Source organism: Notolabrus celidotus, chromosome 10 (assembly GCF_009762535.1).
Source record: "Notolabrus celidotus isolate fNotCel1 chromosome 10, fNotCel1.pri, whole genome shotgun sequence".
Taxonomy (NCBI): Eukaryota; Metazoa; Chordata; class Actinopteri; order Labriformes; family Labridae; genus Notolabrus; species Notolabrus celidotus.
Window position 1 is genome coordinate 15,007,149 of NC_048281.1, and position 16,499 is coordinate 15,023,647.

The window sequence follows — 16,499 nt, forward strand, 5'->3', positions numbered from 1 at the left end:
CTTACATAAAGAAACATGCAAAAAAGTCAGTAATTACATTTATTCACATATTGTACCTCAGTGCTTTTGTGGAGTCCTTCTCAAACCCTTTGTGAGTACTATTAAACACTTACACTTTTCTGAAGGAACCACTGCACTTTGAATCAAACAGCCTTAGTTCTATTGTTTGAATCTGAAAACATGTTCAATAAATGAAACATGATGCATTGTTATGGATGAAACTGCCTTATAATGTATTCAGTTTAAATGAGCTCCTCCACAACAAACTTAAATTGTCATACATGAATAATACCCCTCTTCTTCAGAAAAAGGAAAACGTTATAATTACAGGGACTTTAACCCATCATTATTGATTTATAGATACCCAACACTTTAACATTTTGTAAACTGTGCTGCTTACATTGCTGTACCTTCCCTTCTATTGGATTTTGGACGCAGGGCTCTACCTGACTGGATATTAATACCTCTATCTAATAAGTAATGTTTTCTCCAACACTCACCAAAGCCTTACATTTTTCCTTTAGAGCTTTTTCTCAGTTGCCAGAGCATTTCTTGAGTGTTTGCACCATTCCACGGGACATTAGGGCCCCAGGGCCCCCAGCTCCACTTCAGGCTCTGTAACCAGCAGGGAGCGCTGTGCACCAATCAAAACTCTTCTGATGACGTAGTTGGAATAGAAACGGTAAAGTTATACAATACATTTAAAATAACATATGATCTGGTAAAATAAGGAGATATAAATGTTACATGTTTTCTTTATGCAAGATTTTTATTATGTTTCTGCTGTTTTTGCTTGTTTCTAAATACATTTTAATTTATTTATTGTTCGTCACGTGTGTCGCCATCTTTATAATCATTGACCTTCAAACGCACATAAATATACGCTTTCATGTTTTCCATATTCATTTTTATTTCGTCAAAAGTGTTGATTATTTAGACGATTAATTCCTGTTTTTGTCCCGTGGTCTTTCCACGCATGCACACACAACACCTCCACGCCTCATAGGCCGTTGTGAGGGGGACGATCCCGGCGCCGCAGCTCAGTAGGCAGGGCCAGTATTTCCGTAATGATCATTACATGTTAAGGAAGCAATGTTTGCTTCACTTCAGCTGCTGTGACGGACTTTACCGACACCGGACGGACTGCTCGCCATTTTAATCTGTCATTTGAGGAATAACACACACATTGAATCATCATAAGGTGTTTCTTTACGCTGACACAGATCTCCACGATGATGGATATGGAGGTGATGCATTCCAGTCAACAGGTAAGTTATTTCAGAAAAGTCACCTTAAACCGACTGTCATTTACTCTGAACTTCCTTCATAGGAAATCTCTCTTGACTGTTTTGTGTTATATTAAATTGATTGTTTGTATGAGGTGACAGCGTGGTCATGTCGTAATTAAGATGTTATAATGAAAGAATAGCAGCTCCATTCAGAATACACAGTGAAGCAGGCTTTCTGTGGAAGTGAGGCTGCCCTCTGAACTGCTTTCAGTTCTGCAAGTCATTCACTTGTGACGTTTTTCCTGGATAGAAAATAAAATCAACTTCAACTAAATTAAAGTTTATCGTAATAGTTTGAGCCGATCCTCTAAAATCACATGTCTTTTGATTCATACTGTCTACTTTGGTAAACAGACAACGAAGCTTCTGGAGCTTTTTCCCGTAACTGTTTCCCTCCCCCGCCCCCTTCTCTCCTCAGAGCATGTGATACCATATCTGATGTAGACAAGCTCTCAGCCAGTAGGAATTATTACTGTTGAGGCTATACTCTTGCTGTTTTCTTTTTAAGTCATGATATGGACATGATATAGTCACACACATATATATATAATGTTGTTCATGTTTCACGTGATGAAAACCTTACATCTTAAGTGTTCAGCCAAAGCAGGCATAAGTCAGGGTCAGGGGAAGTACACAGTTGAGTGATGACCAGGGCCTGAAAAACAGGGCTGTTTTGGAGCATGTACGGCTGTGTTTCATCATCCATGGTCAAGGGTGCATGTCCACTCAGAGAGGCTACAATAAACCACAGGAGTCAGCTCCCCTTTGAGGCCCTTGTGTTTAGCTGGAGGGAGGTAAATGAACAACCCAAACTTAAGGCTCTAGTATCACTCCTTTATCACACAGTTTGATAGTCATACAAACCTTTATCTATTATCTTGTTGTTTTACATTTTTCAAACTGAGGTCCAGTGTCTGTTCTGGTCTGGATATTAAGTGTGCATTTCATAGGAGCAGTTGTTGTTCAACCTGTATGGCTGTGTATTGTGTGGCAGGGAGGTTTAGAAAATCCAAGTAATTTAATGAGCTAGTTTCCTTGTTCTGATGCCAACACAGGTCAGGTGACAACCTTGTTTCTGATACCACTCTGATAATCTGATCTCACACACCTACATTTACACAACCTATTTGTCACTAATACAGAACAAAAGTTATCTCCGAATACGTGACTTTGGTTCTGTGGCGTTATATAACTGCAGTATTAATCTGTGACAGTGAAAGGGCTGATTGAACTTTCCCTTCATGGGCGGACAGACCATATTTAGACATAGGCTTGTTTTTCTAAAGGCACTGGTATGACTTGTCTGATCAGCTTATAAGGTGTAACCAACTGGCAAGTGTGTGGGTTTTTTGTTTAGGAAAACGTGAATGACCTCAAGAAGTGTGCATAGACATCCCACTTAAGATATTTTAGGGAACTTCCTCGTTCCTACAGGAGCCATAATGCCTGCTTGTGTGCACACATCTCAGTTGCTGAGTGTGAGTTATAGTAGGCAGCCTTGGTAATGCGTAATCCTTCGGTGGTCATGCATCTGATGCAACACTGAGGCAAAGAGGGTTAGTGGGTTCTTATTTTGCTGTACCAAAGCTGGAGTCAATGAAAAGGTGTCAACAATGTCTCAAAATACAGATAGGTGTTTTTTTTTGCTTTATCACAAGGTTATAAAAGCTCTCCCCAAACTAGATTTTTACTGATTCAAAATTGATGACTCTGTTTTCTTTTTAGTTTTACATCCTCTTTATGGTTTATTTTTCTGCTTCGTTCTTCATTTCCCTTCATTTTTTTCTCTCTGCTTCCTCCTGGCTGTGTCTGCTCAGCCCCATATGACCGATTTGCAAGCATTAGTCTATAAGTCATGTTTATACCCGAATCTAGGGAACAAACAAGTCACATGCTCAGACATGTTCCTGTGAGGCAGTATCTTTGGTTGATGTAACTTCCCTGGGCCTTGTGAAATGGTTTCCTTCTGTAAATAAGTTTTAGTGAAAGAGCCAAGGAAGAGAGCAGCTCAGTTTATCTTCAATCATTGTTGTTTATAACCATAAATAACATTTGGCCTGTGAGAGGAAATCAACAGGAAAGCCTATTAAAATATGCTCAGTTGTTTGTACTCTGTGTCTCCTGTATTGTCAGCAACACTCAGCTTTAATGTGTAAATAGTTAATGTAGCACCAAGTTATTTGTGTGGGAATGGAACATAATATACTGAGCTCTGTTCTCTATAGTTGCAGTTATTTACTTGAAGACATGCAAAACCATCAGATCAGGGCTCGTGATCGTGAGTCCACCCACACACAGGTCTACAGTTTTACTTTAGAGACTTCATGATTATTTGGTTTTATCATTCAAACCTGTAACATAAATATTATGCCAACTCAATTTTGAGAGCTCTACAGTTACATAAGATCACTTATGCAAAAACTTCACTCAAAGGGAGACTTATTTGTTAGTTTGGATGAGAGAAACTAACTCACACCCCTGTGTAATTATATGGGTGATGATCGCTACCTGTCGAAACAGTATCAACTGATGATATGTGTCTGGAGCTGGAGCATGGTGGCAACATGGGAAAGAGATAGGTTCATGCATTATTCATGTGGCTTCTCCCTCTTGACATTAGTGCCAGTGTTGTTGTTGGTGAACAGATACAGAGGGACAGGGTGTGGCGGGTGCAGTGGCCACGCTTCACAGCAGGGACACTCTTCCTTTACTGTAACACACTGCTCACTCTCTCTCACTGCAGGACAAGCATGAACACGGCTCACAACTCCACTAAACTGATCTGCTGTTGTCTTTCCAGGACATGAACCTGATTGACATACTGTGGAAGCAGGACATCGATCTGGGTGCCAGGCGAGAGGTGTTTGACTACAACCATCGTCAGAAGGAACATGAGCTGCAGCGGCAGAGGGAGCTGGAGGAGGAGAAGAGGCTGGATCTGCTGCGCAAGCAAGAGAAGGCCCTGCTGGCACAGCTACAGCTCGACGAGGAGACGGGAGAGTACATACCATGCCCGCCAACCAGCGCCCCTTTGCAGACGACTATCACGCCTCTGGAGGTTACACAGGTACATGCATGTGGCCATCATTAGTCATGTCAGAGGAGGACCACTCCCACCTCATATGATAGGCTGCGGCTTTGTCGTAGCTAGGTAACCACCTCTTTCTGTGTAATTACAGACACACAGGTGGGTCTGTAGTTTTGCATTGGTGTATTGTGCCTTTGAAACGGCTCCACGGAGAGCTGAGCGACATTAATATGAAGCGCTGTTTGTAATAGAAGCTATGTCAAAACAGAAGCTAGCTGCTCACTCTTAAAGACGTTCTTGGACCTTTTCTTGCAGAATGTCAGCTTCACAGAGGACACCGGTGATGCCATGTCGTTTGATGAGTGCTTGCAGCTGCTGGCAGAGACATTTCCTGTAGAGGAAGCTGAGGTAAGAACATTAAATCATTACCACACATGTGACAACACAGCCTGCAGTTTAACGTGACTTTTAGCTGAACATAAACGGTCATATTCTTATTTTCTCTACAGAACTCCTCAGTTTGCTTGGACACGGCTGTTGTTTCAGCGCCCATGATGTCCCCCGAGCAGCCAGCTCTGGCACCAGCCACTCTCTCCCCACCGCCGCCACCACCAACACCACCTCAACAGAGGCTATCCCCAGATCTGGAGCAGGCCTGGATGGAGCTTTTGTCCCTCCCTGAGCTGCAGGTATAATACGTGAATTGTAACGCCTCAGTGGCACAGCGGTCTGCGCTGGTATTTGTTGGAACAAATACCCAAAGAATGCATCAACGTCAGGAGCCTGGCATTAAAGGGACAAACACCTTTTTGTTTGCTTTATGAGAATGGGGTCTCCTGTATGTGAGACCGGTATACCTGTCTCATTCCTCTGTGATTAAGTTTCATTGTTGAGACTTTCCCGAGGGTTAGGGAAGATGTGTTGCAGTTTTATGATGAATAGCCACCAGCTTAATCCAACTGATTAAGAAGAAATCTTGCTGAGCGAGGGTGTGGCTATCTCAAATCCTCTGCTTATGGCAGCACCATCGACATTTGTACATACTTTTTCTCCCACTGCCTTATCAGTCTTGGTCCAAGGCGGCTGCTATTTGCATGCTTTGATGGGTGGAGCTGTGTGGCATTTGTTACCTTGAACTTTCACTCTGTCCCAGTGTGGGCTGGACCACTGTCTAAACCGTACAGTTTAACATTAGGCAGCGTGGTATTAGTTGCTCTGGCAGGCTTCTGATAAGACCTATCCTTGTAAGAAGTTTTCTTTGAGTTCTTTAAGCTGCTTAGTGAGGGTAAAGTTTTACAGCAGTAGCAAGCTGGGAAGATTGGTATTAGTGATATCAGTTATTTAGAGGACTGGATATGTAGTCTTTAAAGGTACAGGAGGGTACTTCGTCTTACCAGCATGTTTCTGTTGAGTATCGCCATGTTGGTACAACTGTGTTTTTAAATGCTACGGTATCACTAACATAAACCTGTTCTGTGAAGATCACAGATAAGGACATGCTTGTAGTGTTTTTATTTTGTAATCAGGTGTATGCCTATTGGATATGTTTTTAGAATTTTGCATTTGTTTTAACAACTCTTTCTTTTTCTTCCAGCAATGCCTCAATATGCAAATGGAGGACACACTGGAGACCACAACTTACCCTCTTCCAAACACCCCGGACGTACAGAATCCAAACTACCCTTTTTACCCCAATCTCACAGAGGTGGAAACAAACAGTGTCAATGTTTGTCCGGCAGAGTTTATGAATACTTTTGATAGCTCTGTTCCAAGTATGGCTCCACCGGACACTCTCAGCCAGATGAAAGCAGAGGCTCCAGAGATAAATACTAACTTCGGTGCAGAGAGCTTCTGTGACATGTTTTACCCCAATGCCATCCTGGAAGAGAGCAGCGTTCAGCCTGGCCTTGAAGGAAATGAAGTCAACACTGTGTCAGATATCCAAAACAAGCCCCCATCGACACCACTGGACCTTTACAGCCTCTCACCCGGTGATGCATATGAGAGAGGCAAACAAAATTTTACAGCAGAATTGCCGGACTCAGATTCAGGAATCTCATCAAACACGAGCCCGAATTCATGTTCCCCTGGGAAGTCTGTTTATGGAGATGGCTCCTTTCTTTACAGTGATTCAGACATGGAGGAGATGGATCAGAACCCTGGAAGTGTAGAATCTGACTATTCAGAGATGTTCTCGATTAACTACCAACCTGATGATCTACAGTCATCAGTTTGTTTAACAGGACATCTTGAACAACAGGAAAAGAAACCCAAATACCACAAAACAGATCCAGCAGAGGAGAGCGGCCACAACAGCGCTCCCTTCACCAAAGACAAGGTGAAGAAACGGTCTGATGTGCGTCTCTCTAGAGACGAGCAGAGGGCTAGGGCCCTCAAAATACCCTTCACTGTATCCATGATTATTAACCTGCCAGTTGATGATTTCAATGAGATGATGTCAAAGCACCAACTGAATGAAGCTCAGCTGGCCCTCGTCCGAGACATACGTCGCCGTGGCAAGAACAAAGTGGCTGCCCAGAACTGCCGCAAACGCAAGATGGAGAACATAGTGGGTCTGGAGAGCGACCTGGATGCACTGAAGGATGAGAAGGAGCGTCTGCTGAGCGAGAAGAGCCAGAACGCTGCAGACCTGAAGGAAATGAAGCAGCAACTCAACAGCTTGTACCTTGAGGTCTTCAGCCAGCTGAGAGATGAGAAGGGGAATTCATACTCCCCGTCTGAGTACTCCCTCCAACAGTCAACAAACGGCAGCATCTTCCTCGTTCCTCGTGTTAAAAAGACTTTCATCAAGAGTGAAGATAAACTCTTTTCTTCTTAATAGAATGGTACTGCATAATCATAGTAATACTATGCAATAACTTTGTAGTCGCTCAGCTTTACAGCATTACTAGCTTAGCAGAACTATTGTATAGTTTTTGCGCACTTCTTTTGAATGTAATATTTTTGATATTTTACTTTTGTACTGATATCGTCACAGATTCTTTAAACAATATTGTTTGTAAATATAAACATCATTTGCTATCAAGATTGATGAAACTGTTACTGTATGTGTGTAAATATATATATATATATATATATTGTATATACCATATTTCTGTATTTTAACGATTGTTTCAATCATTATTACTCATATTTTATAACTGTCCCTGTATGATTTGCTGCCCAGGTTCTTTTTTTAAATCTTGACTTCTCTGCTTTTAAATAAAGTATTCATAGTATAGACATACAGCCTCCTGTTTTCTGAGAACAGAACATTATGTGGTGTACTACGGTCTGCAGCAGATTGATGCCAGATGGATGTATAGTCTAAAGGAACGATTACATAACTTACCACATGTTCAAGTCAGTTCTTGACGTGAAAGCTCTACCAAAGTGCCTTGAAAGTAGCAAATGAAAGGAATATTGTACCGAAACAAGAGGGTTATTGGCTTAACCGTTTTATAATCTGCTTGCCTTTTATTGGACCACACTTGTTTGTATAGTAACCCAAATCTTTTAATACTGTAAACCTCCAGGCGCAAAAGAAACCCCACCCACAGCGCTCATTATATTACACAACAAAGAGCACAATTGTGGAGTATGCTCAGTATAAACCATGCATGACAACTCCACAATGGTCCACCAGGCAAGCATATACAAAAAGTAAAGCCCTACGCAATCAGTATGTGCTCTAGCTGCATGTTCACACACAAACACCATCTTTGATCACAGATCCTGTTTTCCGCTCTCATGGCAGACTAAACTGAGGAGAGTAGGAAACACTCAAGGATGTCTCTGAATCAAATACATTAAACATAAACCTTTTTACACAGAGGATTGTTTACATTCAAGATAGTTTTCTACCCAGCAAATTCTCTCCAGCACTTTCCAGAAATAAACCAATCAAGTCATGGGAAATGTTTTTATTAAAGAGCACAAGTCACATTTTACATTTACACAAATTCACGGTGGCCAACATAGCTCAGTAATACTGGAGTGCTTTCACCAAGCAGACCTAATTTTTTTTTTTTTATTGAGGTTGGTCAATCCACATTCCTCTGTAGAAACACTATCCTTCAACTGATTGAAGAACAAGAGCCGGCATTGTTTATCCTGTGAGTAATTTAACAACTTTGTACTGAAGGTGTGTATGTTGTCGTTTTTAAACCTAACATTAAAAATTACTCATGCATCCTTACAGTCATTACAAGCTACAAGTAATGTAACAGCGGCATGGAGGAAAATAGAATGAACTTAGAAGGCTTATTTTGAACTCAGTTCTTGGTTTTCCAGTCAAAAATGATCAGTGCTAAAAAATCCTAGAAAGCATTGCCAAATATAGTTAATGCTGGTGTTTGAATACGAGTATGAATCACTGCATGTTCAGTTTGTCAACTTGTGTGAACCAACTTACAACCAGGGCAGTCTGTGTGTCATAATTTTCCAGTTGATATGTATATATATATATATATATATATATATATATATATATATATATATATATAGATATATATAGATATAAATAGATTAATTTAAGGGTCTTTTAGTGCCAGAATCAATACAAAGCATTAGACTTCATAGCTTTGAAACTGGCTTATCAAAAGTGCTAACTACTTCTCTTCATTGTTTTTGTAAATTAAACACTGTTACTCATTAAACTACCAATATTCAGACATTATCAAGTGATTAAAAAAGCATTACAGTACGTTTGAACAACTTTACAAAGGCTGCTGTGGAATTATTGCAATGGCGCTCACGTATCTCGAAACTACAGGCGCTAAGTGATAGCTTAGCATTTGCATCTGCCACTTTGTCACAGAGACACTTGTTGGCTGTTATAGTCCAAAAAAGATTAATATCTACTTTAAAAGGGCCTTTACTGTTAGAAGTACAAGCTCAACACTTTGTTTAAAATGTGGATTATAGTAGCAAGTGGTGGTATTGTGAAAATTAAATGAATTATATCTAAAGTGTCCCTACTTACCACCCCACTGATCCAATTAGGAAAGACGAACTTAAACACATTTGAAATAGAGCCCAGTACACGGTCTCTAGCTGTCACCTCTGTAGTAAACATTTAGGTGAATTTACACACCTTTTCCCTCTGAGACTGTTTAATTTCTCTCTTTCTCAGAATGGTAATTATGTGCAATAAAAAGAAAGGTAGTGGTTGATGACAAATTGCAACATGTTATACCTCAAGATGCGGCCTACTAAACACCCAGGTGAAGGTCTCAGGTGGATTCAGGTTGAAGTGCATCTGGGTTTACCTTCCAATGTACCTCTACATCTCGTATAATCACCATGTGCACTTTTGGATTTACAATATAAGCAGCCTTGTATAATATTTTGAAAAAGTCTTACCCATCCAGAACCCTCCATGTTATCAGGTCTTTACAGATTTTCAGCAAGAAGAGAATGCTTCTTTCCACATCTGCAAATCAAGCAAAGTGGTTACTCTTACCTGCTCCATCTTCTCAAGTCAGCTTCCTGTGAAATACTCACTCCCTTTTCTTGTTAATGTCTGAACTCTAGCATCTGCGGGTAAAAACTGCAGTATCTCTGACTCAACAGGATATCCAATGTGTCCAGGAACTAGTCTTTCTTCGCTAGCACCAGCTGCTGGAGGGTATAGCTAGCCTTGAAAATGAGAGATAGATGCTCACTACCAGGAACGACACTGCAAGCTTCCTTCCAATGGCGTTGTGCTCGATGCTGCCTTCTCCCTTCTCTCTCAAATTGCTGCCTGGTCCACTGTGCTGGGGCTGAAGACGTCCTGTCTGACAGTCATCTGCAATCTTCCACACTAGCGATGCTGAGGGCCCAACTGCAGGAGTTTGTGGCTGAAATAATCCTAATTGCTCAACACTGGCATATGTGGTGTTTGGGCCCCTGCCCTAGGACTACACAAACCTCCCTTGTAGTGGTATGAGCATTGACAGTATATACACTATTTCCACATAAGGAAAAAGTTTTGTACTATGTGATTTGCTTAACTTCACATTCACAATAAGCAAGCAACAGATAAATAACTCATTTCATCTCTTTCTGAACCAATGATGCACTGCACTTCATGTTACTTTACTACACAATTTTATTCGGTCTTTTTGGACTGATCAAAATATTCGGAACAATCTAGAATTCGGTTTTCTGGGAACAAGAAGAGTGAGGGATTCCCTTAATTCTAATCCAGGCTGCTTATAGCTTTTCACACTGGTGCTATGAAGGATTTACATACTGTGCTTAACATACAAAATCATAGTACATTTGACACTTGCAATTGGGTAATCATAATAATGTCAAACAGAAAAAAATGTGTAACTCTAGCTCATCCGAGGGCCTGATATAACTATCCTATATGACACAACCAGGTTAAAAGACAAAATATTAATTGACCAGCAGAAAACTGACCCATATAAAAAAAGAAAAATAAACATATTAAGAACTGACTCAAGATAAAAAAAAAAACAATTTACTCTTTACCCCTGATACCATAGGCACAATACACACACTTCAGACGCACAAAAGGAAAAATGTCTTAATAGGGAAACATCTATCACAATTAGGGAAGGGTATCATCTGCACTCATGTCTTGTGTTTACAGTCCTTCTTCCATTTAGCTGCAGTAAAAGTCTGACTTGTGTGTTCCTCTAATGCTTTCAGATGACTGCCTCAAAGTAACCTGCAGCTTTCCTGACAACTCCTTTGCTCACCTCTTCGCCTCTGCTGCTAAGAACTGAAGCCTGTTGAATGGATACAGGATAGAACAAATAGTTAATCTGCACTTTCATGGGCTCACTCTGTACTGTGCTCTGAGGGTGTTGTGAATCTGAACGCAACTTACCAAAACATGAAGATTTTAATATCGTCGAGAGCCGTAGCCTCCTCCACCTCCACCTCCACCTCCAGAGCTGTAACCACCTGGGGTCAAAGATCAACTAGGTTAGATGCTCTTCAGGGGAAATCAGAACATTATTAAATTGGATGTATTGCTTCAAAGTCTGATTAACACTTTGGGAGTTGGAGGGTACAACTTACCACCACCATAGGGTCCCCCTGAGTTTCTGCCACCATAGTTGTTTCCCTTCATGGGCCCAAAGCTGGACTGCTGTCCACCATAATTTCCAAAGTCGTTGTAATTTCCACCCCCACCATATCCTGAAGACACAAGGGTTGATTTTATGCCAAGCCTTGATTTCAGGTACTCAAAGTTTTCAATGATTCACATCTTGCACTTCAGTTTTATTTTTGCGGTCATTTAAGTTTTTACCTCCACCATTACCCCCGTATCCTCCATCACAGCTGCCACCAAATCCCCCACCCTGGTTCCCATACCCTGGACCACCACCACCACCACCTCCATAGCCCCCTCGGCCTCCTCCATAACCTGGTCCTCCACCATAATTACCTCCTGGGCCTGTAATGGGAGAAAGTAGGGCAAAGTTACATAACCGTATTTGTAACACCATAACACAGTTGTAAGACTTTTTAAAGACAACACTGTTGTTGTTTAAGCCAGTGGGGATAATTTACGCATGACATGGCTGCAGGAGAAGTCCATGTGACCAGTGGTGGCTAACAGTGTTTCTTTTTCTTGAATATTTCACACTTGTTAAAAAGCTATATTTAAGAACAACTCACCATTGTCAAAATCATCCCCATAACCTCCTCGTCCTCCACCGTAGCCACCTTAAAAACAAAGGTGACATATATTTCAAAACAGTGACACGTTATTTATTACTGCAGTAATGATACAGATGAGAGCATAATATCAGGCTCATCTGATAAACAATCTGGCCTTCTGCTACACTTGAGCAGCAGTTTTAAACATACACTAATGAGTTGATATAGTTTGGAATAATGGCAGAATCTGTTAAAAAGTTGTGTTTCTAATACCTGACTTTCTGCAGCTACTTCTTTTGATTAGGTTCAAATCACTGGGATATTGTTACGTCTGTTCTTTTATAACAGCATATTTATATAATTAGAAATGTAGGGCATACTACGGTTAACCTTTGGTGTCATGTCACTTTTTATGAGCATCAATTTATATGGCTTTATACTCTTATTCTCACGCTACAGATCTGTGCGGCAAAAAAGAAGCTTCAACCTGCCTAGACCAAATTGACAGTATAGTGCACCATGTTGTGGGTGACACAAAGAAAAAATGAAAAGAGAAGAAGGAAGAAGATGCAACCATTTTAATCAGGTTTTTTTCAGGTGGATGAGAAACTTTATTTTGTAAATTCGATAAAATATGTTTGAAATGTGGCATTTATATGCAATATTAAAAACGACTTACCACGGCCATAGTTGCCACCACCTCCAAAATTACTACCCCTCCCCATGAAGTTTCCAGACCCTCCACCCCTGCCTGATGTGGAAAGAGATGGCATTACACCTACGTCTAAGACAATTACAACCTGGAAGTTGCATACAGTATACAACTATGGCCTGTAAGTACTACTCTTTCTACATAAGACGGAGCGCTTACCCCTGCTGGTGGACATGGCACTCATTTCCTGTTTTGAGAGAGCTTTCCTGACCTCACAATTGTGGAAGTTGATTGTGTGGAATTTCTGGGCTGAAAGAAAAACAGGACAGAGTGATATTAATCATACCATTGCTTGATGTTCACTATAGTCTGATTAACTCTAAGAATCTACACATCCACATACCGACAATTTTGTCGACAGTGTCGTGGTCCTCAAAGGACACAAAGCAGAATCCTCTCTTCTTCCCGGTGGAGCGCTCTTGCATGATGTCAATGCATTCGATCTTTCCATACTTCTCAAAGTACTCCCTGATGTGGTACTCCTCGGTATCCTCCTTGATTCCACCAACAAAGATCTTCTTCACTGTTAGATGGGCACCTGGTTTGTTGGAGTCCTGAAATAGAGTATATCAACATTCTTACACCAAACAATACCATTGCAGTACAATATGCTGTCTGGTCTGGGATTTGTTTACCTCTCTGGACACAGCCCTCTTGGGCTCAACAACTCGCCCGTCTACCTTATGAGGCCTTGATTTCATGGCCTCATCGACTTCTCCTACAGCCGCATATGTCACAAATCCAAACCCTCTCGATCGCTTGCTGTTGGGGTCCCTCATCACCTGGAAATAACAAAATGATACAGTTAATAAGACATTTTAAAGTGATGGTAACATTAGAGGTGTTACCAGTAAAATATTGTTTATATTATTTCATAGGGCCATTTTGCCTTTGGTTAGGAGAAAGACACGTACCACACAATCTGTGAGAGTACCCCATTGTTCGAAATGGGCCCGTAAACTCTCCTCCGTGGTTTCAAAGCTCAAACCCCCAATAAACAGCTTTCTGAGCTGCTCGGGCTCTTTAGAGCCATGGTCCTGTAAAAAGCAGAGCAAGAAATCAAGTATTACTGCGGCTGTAAAAAATGTCACCTGCAAGTCTTTGCAGAAACTAACAGCATAGTTGCATTAGATAACTGTGCTCCTGTAGTTAGGAAAATTTAGTTTACGCTAGTGCTGAGAGACCACACTTTTATGATTCGATACGATACCTATTACTTTTTTGGCAATTAATTTGATACCCAATACCGATACTTTCAGTGATTTAAAAAAAATAAAAATGCAATGCTTGAAAGACAAGTCCCATGACAAATACTGTCCATTTAAATAATTGAACATGCAAATCCTTTGGTGGCCTTATTTTCTCTCAGAGTCCTCTGTTACCCTAAAAGAATCTGAAGTGACCATAGACCGTAAAAAATATGGACGTAGTATCCGTGACGTCACCCATCTGTTTCTGAAGAGCTGTTTTGAAGCCAATCGGCTGCGGCAGCCATATTGCTTCTGCCGAGCCAGTGTGACGTAAATAGGCGGGCTTTGAGCCTCCTAGCCAACAGCTGCAGTGTTCCCACAGTCAGCTGTGCCTCTCATTGGAAGACTGGTAATCTCAATATCTTCGAAATTGCCGAATTAGAAAAAAATTCACCCCCCTCACAGTGAGAGGACATCGAGAAATTAGCTATTCAGGCTCCACTCATCTTTTGTACCAGGCTGTAAACATGTTTATTAATGCTGCAAAGATCGTCTTTTCCCCATTCATGTGTATGTGACTTCCGGTACTTCCGGAGCCAGCCTCAAGCGGATCCTCGATGAACCGCAGCTTTTAACACTTCCGCATTGACTCATATTTTTAGACCGGAGGTTTTCACATGTCACACAATCAATACGCCCACCACTAGTTTATGCAACATATCTGCAACTACACCTTATTGACAGGCATTATGACAGAACGTTATATTTAGCTTGTTTTAGTAAAAACATTTTACTAGGTTTACCATACCCAAGTAGCTGTGCATTAAAAGTTTTTACTCATTTTTAATACTGTCTGTAATTACTGCTATTTAATCTAAATTCCATTTGTAACATTGTATATATCTAAATTGAATTCTATCTTTATTTAATACTATTCTATTTCATTTTACTTGTTGAAACTTCTTCTTGATTGTACTTATGTCTGGGTTGCTGTAACAACTGAATTTCCCTCCCAGGGGATCAATAAAGTAATATCCTATCTTATCTTAAGTTATTCAATACCAATGCTGATACTTTCAGTGATTTAAATAATGATAATAATAAAATGCAATGCTTGAAAGACAACTCACATGACAAATACTGTTCATTTAACATTTAACAACTTTAATATGCAAATCTTATTGTGGCCTTTTATTAAACAATGAAATAAATTTAGAAAAACACAAATACTTAAAATCCTTTACTTAAATTCTCTGAGTGGAAAGCTTCAAACAGCCTCTTTGGTACAAAACTATGGAGTACGATACCCTAAAAGAATCAAAGTGACGCATGCGCTTTTATTTTGCATTTATTAATTGGTATCGATATTTTATTAGAGTAATCGATACTCAAATGAGTAGTGTATGAGAATCGATATATCGATACCATAGAATCGATATGCCCACCGCTACTGTTAAATATAGAGAGTTTAATTGTACCGAATAAATGTTTGTATAAATATGACAGACTGAGGCGACAGGCCCAGTCAGCCTGAGAGGCCTACCGCGAGCTTTAGCGGCTAGCGTTGACATACAGGATGAACATTACCTAATACTGTTACAGATTTATAACTTCTATAACTTAAATGTTATAAATGTCCATTTAAGTGAGCATAAAACTGAAAAAGGAACACACCAGAAACGCCCATGCATGTTAAAACCTCCTAGTTAGCCTGTTGTAGTATTAGAGCAGCATTAGCCAGCAGGCTGTAGCATTAGCTCGCGCACACACCGTCGTGATATTAAGCTGCAGAGAAGCAACACATTACAACACCGTGCAGCCTTTCCCCCCTATTTAATCATTATCTATCAACCTGACACCATACACATGATGCATTCCACGAATGGTTGTATTTAATTTGCAACATTTAAGAGCTCCTCACCTCCATTTTGCAGATGTCCACAGGCGTACAACTGAGAGAGTCACGTGACAAGGATATGGTCGGTGCATTGGGGTTAATTCTTTCAGTCCGTCAAATCATATCATCATTATTTCTGTCAACAGTGTGGGGGGAATGGCAATGTGGTTATGTGAAATGACAAAACAATGAATGAAGACACTCTTTTCAAATGTTTGGAGGTACATATAGTCATATTTTATGCTTGGCTTCGTGCATCAATCAAGGACAATGTGCGCCATCTGCTGGTTGAAAAGGAATTCATCCTGCTATAACAATTCATCCTCACAGCCTCAGATCAAATACCTTGTGCAAATGTTTTTGTAGGACATAGCTTTGCGGGCATCAATGTAAGCCCAAATAAAAATTCAAATGTAAAACACATCAGATTATCATATCCAATACAACGTTGGTATCTTCAAGTCTGAAAAAATATAAGACTGCAGGACAGCACAGACGGTGGTGGACAAAGTACACAGCTTCATTCCTTAAGTCAGAGTATAGATCCTCCTGGTCAAATATTACTCCAATACAAGTGAATGTTTCTCTGTCAAATTATAACTTGAGTTAAAGTACTGAAGTACTTGCTTTTTAAAATTACTTTGGTATTCAAAGTACTTTTTAAAATATCTCTAAACGTATTTTCACAAAGCATGAGTGCAGTCAAGAATACATAGGAGTACATTCTGTTACATCATGTTTATTTAGAAACCATTAATTG

The 16,499-nt window shown here is 40.3% G+C and overlaps 2 protein-coding genes across 5 annotated transcripts; one reads left to right on the plus strand and one right to left on the minus strand.

Annotated features, from left to right (window-relative positions):
* Nucleotides 1–1,052: 1,052 nt before the first annotated feature.
* nfe2l2a (nuclear factor, erythroid 2-like 2a) lies at nt 1,053–7,560 on the plus strand. Its single transcript, XM_034694562.1, has 5 exons — nt 1,053–1,268; nt 4,090–4,356; nt 4,633–4,725; nt 4,827–5,006; nt 5,912–7,560. Exons 1-5 carry the CDS (start codon nt 1,233–1,235, stop codon nt 7,154–7,156), a joined length of 1,821 nt encoding a protein of 606 aa, XP_034550453.1. The 5' UTR covers nt 1,053–1,232; the 3' UTR covers nt 7,157–7,560.
* A 2,833-nt stretch (nt 7,561–10,393) lies between these two features.
* On the minus strand, nt 10,394–16,018 carry hnrnpa3 (heterogeneous nuclear ribonucleoprotein A3). Of its 4 annotated transcripts, none has more exons than XM_034694280.1 (11): nt 15,764–16,018; nt 13,567–13,689; nt 13,288–13,434; nt 12,996–13,206; nt 12,812–12,901; nt 12,620–12,691; nt 11,959–12,006; nt 11,588–11,734; nt 11,356–11,475; nt 11,162–11,238; nt 10,394–11,060 (listed from the first exon to the last, which is right to left on the minus strand). In XM_034694280.1, the coding sequence occupies exons 1-10, from the start codon at nt 15,767–15,769 to the stop codon at nt 11,177–11,179; spliced, it is 1,026 nt and encodes a 341-aa protein (XP_034550171.1). In that variant the 5' UTR covers nt 15,770–16,018; the 3' UTR covers nt 10,394–11,060; nt 11,162–11,176. The 4 variants fall into 4 exon arrangements, with proteins under 4 accessions (XP_034550171.1, XP_034550173.1, XP_034550174.1 ...); XM_034694282.1 differs by having other exon boundaries at nt 11,726–11,734; nt 15,764–16,014; XM_034694283.1 differs by lacking the exon at nt 12,620–12,691 and having other exon boundaries at nt 11,726–11,734; nt 15,764–16,012.
* Nucleotides 16,019–16,499: the final 481 nt, after the last annotated feature.

Bases quoted from the DNA above. Each gene is read 5' to 3' on its own strand.
- nfe2l2a (XM_034694562.1), top strand. From the start codon at position 1,233: ATGATGGATATGGAGGTGATGCATTCCAGTCAACAG. The intron at 1,269-4,089 runs GTAAGTTATTTC...TTGTCTTTCCAG, and splicing joins TGATGCATTCCAGTCAACAG to GACATGAACCTGATTGACAT. The intron at 4,726-4,826 runs GTAAGAACATTA...TTTTCTCTACAG, and splicing joins TTCCTGTAGAGGAAGCTGAG to AACTCCTCAGTTTGCTTGGA.
- hnrnpa3 (XM_034694280.1), bottom strand. The intron at 12,692-12,811 runs GTAAGCGCTCCG...TTTCCACATCAG, and splicing joins TGCCATGTCCACCAGCAGGG to GCAGGGGTGGAGGGTCTGGA. The intron at 12,007-12,619 runs GTAAGTCGTTTT...TTTGTTTTTAAG, and splicing joins TGGTGGCAACTATGGCCGTG to GTGGCTACGGTGGAGGACGA.